The sequence below is a fragment of the Lagopus leucura genome, unplaced genomic scaffold (assembly GCF_019238085.1).
Source record: "Lagopus leucura isolate 7727_CA_CO unplaced genomic scaffold, USGS_WTPT01 Super-Scaffold_100009, whole genome shotgun sequence".
NCBI classification, from domain to species: domain Eukaryota; kingdom Metazoa; phylum Chordata; class Aves; order Galliformes; family Phasianidae; genus Lagopus; species Lagopus leucura.
The window spans coordinates 29134575-29142666 of record NW_024962266.1 but is presented as its reverse complement, the minus strand read 5'-3'; the positions used below and the strand labels follow the sequence as shown (position 1 = coordinate 29142666).

General features: G+C 60.4%; 2 protein-coding genes and 1 long non-coding RNA gene across 4 annotated transcripts; 2 read left to right on the top strand and 1 right to left on the bottom strand.

Moving 5' to 3' along the window:
* Positions 1 to 401: 401 nt before the first annotated feature.
* On the top strand, positions 402 to 2415 carry LOC122180969 (structure-specific endonuclease subunit SLX1-like). Its single transcript, XM_042872994.1, has 6 exons — positions 402 to 624; positions 716 to 767; positions 1107 to 1421; positions 1933 to 2054; positions 2122 to 2206; positions 2300 to 2415. The coding sequence occupies exons 1-6, from the start codon at positions 467 to 469 to the stop codon at positions 2348 to 2350; spliced, it is 783 nt and encodes a 260-aa protein (XP_042728928.1). The 5' UTR covers positions 402 to 466; the 3' UTR covers positions 2351 to 2415.
* On the bottom strand, positions 2369 to 6507 carry SGF29 (SAGA complex associated factor 29). Of its 2 annotated transcripts, XM_042872992.1 has the most exons (10): positions 6397 to 6507; positions 6031 to 6106; positions 5741 to 5813; positions 5561 to 5625; positions 4818 to 4947; positions 4217 to 4363; positions 3928 to 3963; positions 3357 to 3519; positions 3136 to 3267; positions 2369 to 2612 (listed from the first exon to the last, which is right to left on the bottom strand). In XM_042872992.1, the coding sequence occupies exons 1-9, from the start codon at positions 6469 to 6471 to the stop codon at positions 3151 to 3153; spliced, it is 882 nt and encodes a 293-aa protein (XP_042728926.1). In that variant the 5' UTR covers positions 6472 to 6507; the 3' UTR covers positions 2369 to 2612; positions 3136 to 3150. The 2 variants fall into 2 exon arrangements, with proteins under 2 accessions (XP_042728926.1, XP_042728927.1); XM_042872993.1 differs by lacking the exon at positions 4217 to 4363.
* Positions 6277 to 7510, top strand: LOC122180970. The gene is made up of 2 exons (XR_006179274.1): positions 6277 to 6606; positions 7174 to 7510. It is a non-coding gene; the product is annotated as an uncharacterized LOC122180970 (long non-coding RNA).
* The last annotated feature ends 582 nt before the right edge of the window (positions 7511 to 8092 follow it).

Genomic DNA, 8092 nt, shown 5'->3' with positions numbered 1-8092 from the left:
ATGTGGGACATATTCAGGACCTCTCGCCCAGAACCAGGACCCCACTCCGCGCCGACTTCCCCGCTCCGGCTCAACTATGGCACCGCTTCCGCCCATCCGGGGCCACTTGGCCAATCGGAGCCCGGAGCAGAGTCGGAAGAGGCGGGATAAATGGGGAGAAACATCTCAGCAGCCCTGGAGTTTTGTGGGTAGCGAGGCGGAAGTGCCGCTTTAGCAAGGCACCAGTCATGAGAACGGGAGCAGGAGGGAATTTCCGGGACGAGCACTTCCGTGGGCTGCGAGGGATTATGGGTAGCGTGGCGGAAGTGCACCGTCAGGGAGGTAACAGGACAGGACCGGAATTGTGTAAATTAACAAGAAAGCAATTGGACGGGAGCGGAGGTGAATGGAATAGAGCGGAAGAGAGTGCGTGGGGACCGGAAATCGGTTGGGCCGCGGCGCCGGATTTGCCGCTCTCTCTCGTGCCATGCCGCTGCGTGCTGTGTACCTCCTGAGCGCTCCCGGCGCCCGCGGCCGGCCCCGCACCTACGTAGGATTCACGCACGACCCTTGGCGGCGACTGCGGCAGCACAACGCGGGGCGGCAGAAGGGTGGGGCGCGGCGCACGAGCGGCCGCGGGCCGTGGTGGGTAACCGAAAGGCGGGGGTCCAGGGCTGGAAGTGCGGGCGATTCGGGGAGTGGCGGGCGTCACATCACAGCCGCTCTCTTCCCGCAGGCGGATGGAGCTCTACGTGCACGGCTTTCCGTCCGACGTAGCGGCGCTCCGGGTAGGACACGTCTCCCTTCGGCCACACCCCCACAGACCTCCGAGCAGCGCCTCGCTCTCGAGAAGCCCCGCTGCTCCCCCGGTCCCGTTCGCACATTAGGCGGATCTCTTTCTATGCGCCGCGCGTTATCTGAGCCCCATCTGCTGCGCCACAAGCCCCTCTCCCTTAGCCCCGCCCGTCCAGCGCTGCCGCACCCCCAAGCCCCGCCCAACCAGCGCTGTCCCACCTCCCCCAAGCCCCGCCCAACCAGCGCTGTCCCACCTCCCCTAAGCCCCGCACCTCCCCCATCGCGCTGCCTGCGCTCCCGCCCTGTTTCGTTGAGCCGCGCCTTCCGTGCAGTTCGAGTGGGCATGGCAGCACCCCGCCGCTTCCCGCCGCCTCCAGGATGCTAAACCCCGCCCCCTTCCCGGTGAGCAGCCAATCGCTTTCGCGCTTCGTATGCTGCCCCGCCTGCTCTGGGCCCCGCCCTGGCGCCGCCTCCCACTGCGCCTGCGCTGGCTCCGCCCTCAACCAGGCCCCGCCCTCCACCCGGCCCCACCCCCCCACGTCGTTATGGAAATGGACCCGGGAGGGCCAAAGCCACGCCCCAGGAAGCGGCCTGCGACCACTTTGGCCACGCCCCCTGCGTGCACGCTGTGTTTGGAGCCCTGCGAGGTGAGGCTGGGGGCTTGGAATCTCTGGGGTCGTTTGGAGGCATTTTGGGGGTCGGTCGAAGGGAATAGCGGTTCGTTCATGGGGTATTTTGGGGTCTCTCCTGTGTCACGCTGCTATGCTGTGCGGCACGTCTGTGGCGCTCAGGGCCCCTGTGGCACATTGGGGTCATTCCGAGGGGTCAGGGGGCTTTGAAACAGGTGATTTGGGGTCACGCTATGGGCTCTGAGGTCCAGGTGCGGTATTGCGCAGTCATTATTTTTGATGACCGGCCTCTACACTGGGGTTCTGAGGCCCCGTGGGGATGTCAAGGGTCAGCCTGGTGCCCATGGGATGGATGTGGTGTCCCTGGGGGGGGCGGATCTGGGGTCCCCATGGTTGCTTCAGGGTCATCCTGCCGAGTTCCTGGGCCTTTCAATTCCATTTGGGACACTCAGAGGAATTCTGAAGCGGTGCATTACAAAGGGGCGTGGCCTGGTGTGACCCCACCTCCTCGATGCGGTTCCACCCCCAGGGCCGCACTCTCCGCTGTCCCCGCCCCCCCTGCCCCGCCCGCTGCCACGCCCGCTGCCTTGCCCCACACTTCCTGGGGGCGGAGCCGAAGGAACTGCTGCCGCTGGGTGGGACCTGCCCCAGGTGAGTGGGCGGGGCTTAGGGAAGGCGGGGCCAATTGAGCGTGATCAGCGCTAAGCCCCACCCCCAGCTGCCAGCAGGAGGTGCTGTGGGGAGAGCTGATTGGCTGCGGGGATGGCGACGATGAGTGGGCGGAGCTAGGAGACCCTACCTTGGTAAGCCCCTCCCACCAGCCTCTGACCGCAGCCCCGCTGCCCTGAGCACGCCGTCCCATCTTTGAGCCCACCCGCTGACTTCTGCTCCCACAGGGCCATTGGACGGATGAGCTGCTGCAGGGCCAGCGGGCAGAACCGGAGTGAAGCCACCTCCCCCTCAGCGGCTTTCTAACTTAATTTATTCACAATAAAGCAACAGGTGGAACCGCTTCCAGCATCGTTCTTTTGGATCCTGGAAGGGAATGGGGGTCCTGGGGACAGATGGGGGCCGTTCGGATGGATTTGAGGTCATTAAGGTCACTTTGGGGCCCACAGGGTCAGTCGCTTTGAGCTCTTCGTGGTCCCCCGTGGTGTTTCGGGGTCAACTAGAGGGACGTTGCAATCTTCCAGTGAACATTTCCAGGTCCTGCAGGCCAAGTGGGATCCTTGAGGGATGCTATGGACTCACGTAGTGTGTGTCTGGGGTCCTGTGGGTCACTCTGTGGTCCTTAGTGGTGGGTCTGGGGTCCCTGATCGACACTTTAGGGGTCTGTAGGTCACTCTGAGGCCCTATGGTGTGGGTCCAGGGTCCCTGGGATCCCTATGGTTCACTCTGGGGCCCATTAGGGTGAGTTTGGGTTCATGGTGGACACTTTGGGGCCTAGGCAGTGAGTTTGGGTTCCCTGTGGATTGCTGTGGGGCACAATGGGGTGAGTTCTGGGTCCTTTACAGCACTATGGAGTGTGTTTTGGGGTGGAATGTTGTGATTTTAGGGCCCTCGTAGTGCCACTATGGGGTCCATACAACCCCTCACCCATGACAGCAAATACCCCAAACGCCCCAAATTCACACCAAAAACAGCACAACCTATAGCATCTGAACTCGGCATAACCCTCACAGACCCACAGACCACCAAAAATCCCCAGAATGGCCCAAAATCCCCAAAGTACCCCAATCTGTGAGGGTCACTTCTTCTTGGTCTCCTTGCAGGCGACAACATAGCGCTGCGCCACGTTCAGGGGCGGCGAGTAACCGTCAGCATACGACGTGTCCTCGAACAACACTGAGTAGTCATCCTGTGGCTGCAAGCGTGGGGTGAAAAACAGCAGCAATAATGAGCGAGTGCTGGGCCCAGGGCAGGGCCGATCTGCAGGGCACACTGGGGCCGTACCCGCTGCGGCGGTGCGTGGATGAGGGCGCGGTAGAAGCAGGTGGTCTGCGGGTACAGTGCCAGCACCAGCTGCTCACGCTGGAACAGCGCTTCAGGGTCAGTCTCAGGGTTTGCCTTCCACTGCGGCAGAGGGATCACGCGGCGCCGGCTGAGCGTGTGCCTCCTGCAGGATGGTGGGGAGGAGCAGTGAGTGCGGGTTGGGGGCGGATGAGGGGTCTGGAGAGCAGGTTTGGGGGTCTGAGGAGAGTTTTGTGGTATGGTGGTTGTGCAGAGGGAGTTCGGGAGAGCTAGAGGGCTTTGGGGAGGTGTGTGGAGAGGATTTGGGAAGGTTTGGTGAGAACTAGAAGAGGTTTGTGGGGAGCTGGGAGCATGGGGGGCGTGGGAAGGGAGTTTGTGGGGAGTTGGGTTGTTTTGAGGGGTTTGAGGTGGGAGTTTGGGGGGAGTTGGGGAGAGTTAGGGAGTGATGAGGGAGTTGGAGGAATTGGGGAGGGCTTTGGGAAGGGCTGGGGGCTGCAAGGATGTGGGGGCAGTTGTGGGGCTGGGGGTACAGTTGAGGGGTGGGGGTGCTCACTCTTTGCCCTCCTCATCGATGTCATCCACCTCATACCTGGGGCGGGGGAAAGAAAAAAGGAAAAAGGATTAAACCACAGCAAAATGTGGGGTAGTGCTGTGACCCCAGAGCACCCCACAGCCCTACAAGGAGCAGTGGCTGCAGTGCCCCAAAATGCCCCAACACTGCCCCGCGCCATGCCCCATTCCCCCCCAGAATGCCCGAACCGCCTCCTCACCCCTTTCCACCACCCCCCACAACCCTGCCCCTTTCCCTCCCCACCTCCCACCCCCTCGCCCCCTCCACACACTTGTTGGCAGCGTGGCTGTAGCTGACCACCTCAGCCAGGATCCACTGCTCGTCGCCATCCACCGCCTTGACGCGTGCCGCCACTTTGTCCCCAGGCTTGGCCACGTAGTCCCCGGCTGCTGGCATGGCACCGCACAGCGGGGGCGGCCTGGGGTTGGGGGTTGCGGGTTGGCAGGTGGGAGTTAGGGGGAGGGGTGAAGCTCGGATGGGATTTGGGGTTCTGCAGTGCAGTCAGGGGGGAGCTGGCAATCCAGGACAGGGGTCAGGGAACAGACCCTGACTTGGGGTTTGATGGGGTGCAAGGGGAGAGAGGGCAAGGGTATGGTCAGAGTGGGGTCTGGGCAGGTTGAGTTTCCCAGGATGGGGCTGGAGGCAGCTGGAGGCCTATGGTGTAGGGCAGGGGGTGGGATTTGCTGCGTCTGGATGTCACGTGTAGGGTTAGGGCTATGCTTTGGAGTCGGGGTCCAGAAGCAGTGGATGGGGTTACGGTGTGGTGCGCAACTGGGGGCTCAGGGCACAGTGGAGGGCGGGGTGCGGTGTGGGTCTGGGAGTTCAGGGCAACCTGTGGGGAGGGGTGCACTGTGGGGTCGGGGAGGACCTACTTGTCGCCTGGCTTGCCGATCCAGAGCGGCAGCGTCATGGCCGACTGCTGCAGCAGTGTCATCAGCACGCCCCGGCGCATCGTCTTGCGTGGCGGCTCTGCGTCGCTGTAGATCCCTGCAATCTTGGCGGCTGTGGCACAGTGGGGGGACACGGTGACACCAAGACTGGGGGTCAGTTGGGGAGGGGGTGGGGTGTGCAGGGGAAGATTTGGGAGCAATGCCAGGGGTTTGGGGCATAAAAACAGAAAAACAGCGTGGTGTGACAGGAAGTAACAGAACATACTAAGAGAATTTGAGAGGAATTTGGGGTGAAAGCTGAGAAAACTGGGGTCCGAGCTCACATCAGAAAAGCTGGGGGAAAGAAAGAAAAACGGAAACACACACAACAGATGTGGGAAGGAACTGCAGCGCCTAGGGACATTTGGGGAAATTTAGCAGAGTTTGGAAGAGCAGGAACAGTTTGAGGGAATTTGGGGGTTTCAACCAACTCAAAAATAGGAAAAAAAAAGTAATACAAAATACCATATCAGGAGGTCCATACAGGAACTTTTAAAACGCAAAGTAATACAGAAAAAATACAAAAGGATCTGAGTATGCGTTGGGAGAATTAGGGTGAAAACAAGCAGAGTTTGGGGAGACACACAGAGAAAGTTTGGGTTGGCTGCGCACAGGGAATGTACAGGACGAGCAGGGGCCAGGGACACACGGGGTCCGGGACACAGCCGCACAACGGAGGCTCGTACCGATGCGGCGCTCCTCCAGCAGGGACTTGATCTCGGCAATCTTGTCCAGCGCTTTGCGAAGGATGCTGCAGAGGGCCATCAGGGCGGCTGCCACTCATGGGGGGCACGGGGCAGCGTGTAGGGTTGTTGGGGTGCGGGGTGTGGGGGTGTAGGGATGTGGGGATGCGGGGGCTGCCCTACTTGCACTCAGCCTCAGCGTCCGCCTTGGCAGTGGTGTACAGCCCGCGCAGCTTGGTGCGGTAGTACGGCGAGACTGAAGGGGAACGTAAGAACGGCCTGAGCCGCGCTGCCGCGGCCGCGCTCCTTTCACCCAACTCCGCCCCTTTCCTTAAACCCCGCCCCCTTCCCACAGCCCCGCCCTCTCCGCATCACCCCGCTCCCTCCCCAGAAGCCCGCCTCTCCTCGCAGCCCCGCCCCGCAGCGCCCTTCCGGTTCCCGGCGCCACCCGCTCCGCCCCGCGCCGCTCTCACTCTTGTTCTCGGTCTGCATCCTCTCGTGCGTTTTCTGGATGTTGATCAGGTTGTGCTCGCTGCGGGAGCGCTCCTCCTGTAAGGCGGCAGGCTCGCGGCGGGGGCTGCCCGCACAGCCCCCAAGCCCGGACCCCCAGCCCGGCGCCCGCCCCCCCCAGTCACCGCATCCACAGCGCAAACTCCCGCTCCGCGACTCCGCCTCCGCGCCCGCAGCGCCAGCCCCGCACCCATCAGCGCAGCCCCAAAGCCACGCGACGAAGCGCAAACCCAAACGGCCAGAGCCTCAGCCCGCCCCCGGAGCCACGCGGACACTTCGCGGGAGGCAGCAAAGCGGCTCAGACCCTCCGTGCGCCCGCGCCTCCACACCTGCGTGTGCCCCAGCAGCCGCTGCAGCTCGGCCAGCAGCTCGGCGATGCGCGAGTCCGCCGACACCAGCGCCATGACGGCGGCCACAACGCAGCGTCCGCACAGAGTTCTACGCATGCGCCAGTCTCGACACAGCACTACGCATGCGTAATTCTGGAGACTAGTACGCATGTGCCATGCTTGATGGTTCACTGCGCATGCGCCATACTGGTGAGTACTACGCATGCGACATCCCGGGGCTAGCACTGCGCATGTGCCAGGTTCTACGTGCGCCGGTCCAGCATTACGCATGCACCACTACAGGGGAAGTTGAACGCATGCGCGATTCCAGAGACAGTAATCGCATGCGCAATTGCAAGCTCTAGTAGTACGCATGCGCCATTCCTGGGGGGGGGAGAAAGAAAACTACGCATGCGCCAGTGCTGCGCTGCACTGCGCGCGTGGCATTGTGGACCCGGTAGTACCACGTGCCAGCCCCGACATGGCCCTGTGCGTGCACCAGTCCCGCTATCGGCATTTTGGGACTCCCTATAATGACGGGCGTTGGCGGATTGACGGCGCAGCACGATTAGAGGAATGACTCGCCCGGTGTGCTCCCAGAGCTGCTCTGATCCTCACCGTTCCAGAAAGCCGCCTCCCCCGCCGATCCCCGAGACTCGTCCGCTTCCGGTGCAGTCGCGCGCTTTGGCCACGCGGTGGCAGCAGAGACCCAGGAAACGGCTTCGGCGATCGGGCTGACGGGGCTAGGCGCTGTTGGCTTTATTCTTTTGACTTCAGGTGAACGCAAAGTTGGAAGAGGGAAGAAAGCAAGAAAGGAAAAAATCTGCAAAGCCAGGAAGCCTGTGTTAATTGCTTATGAATGTATGTGAAAACAATGACCGAAGTTATGTTGCATTTTTTTTATTAGCGTCAGTTGCATTTATTTAAATAGTCATGCACCAAAGTCCAACTACACCAGGCAAATTTAACGGTAATAGAGTGAAGGCATGTTAGCAGAAAGCACAAGACTGTATTGACATTGTCTCAGCCTCTGCCTATTTTTAATGAGGTTTTTTTATAAATGCCTTTTTTGCATTAAAGAAAAAGCCAAAAATAAATCTCAGATTGCTGAAAATGTATGTGTGATTCTATTTGTAATGATGATCTTGCAAGGCGATTAAAGGTGTTTTGCAAAAAATCAAATGAGCCTAACCTAATCAGATCAGGAAGATGAAACAGTGTGAGTCAGGTAAAGGAATGTCATTCTTGGAGGCCTTAACAAAGAAGAGGACTCCATTGTATTCTAAGGCACACAAATGGACTCCCAGAGCTTGTCTGTGTCCGCCTAGTGTGCTCTACAGGCTTCCAATGATGTTGAAGTGGACGCAAGGGAACCCTACAATACACCCCAAACTTCTCCGTGTCCTCTAGAGTGCCCTAAAGGCTATTCCGTGCACTCCACTGTAGCCCAAGTAGCCCTCGGCACACTCAGGGCCATACCAGACCAATCTCTGAGCTCCCTGGGCCACTCCAGGGCAGGTGCACTGAGAACCTCCGTGAGCACTCTGGTGCCGTTACACACAGTGATGTATGGGTGGATGTGTGTGCTGCTCTGACCTCCGGGAATACAGCAGCCAGTTGGTCAGCAAAGCTGAGTTCTGGAGCATCACAGGAAATGGAGTTTTCCATTGCTGCACGTAAGGCTAAGTCATGCACA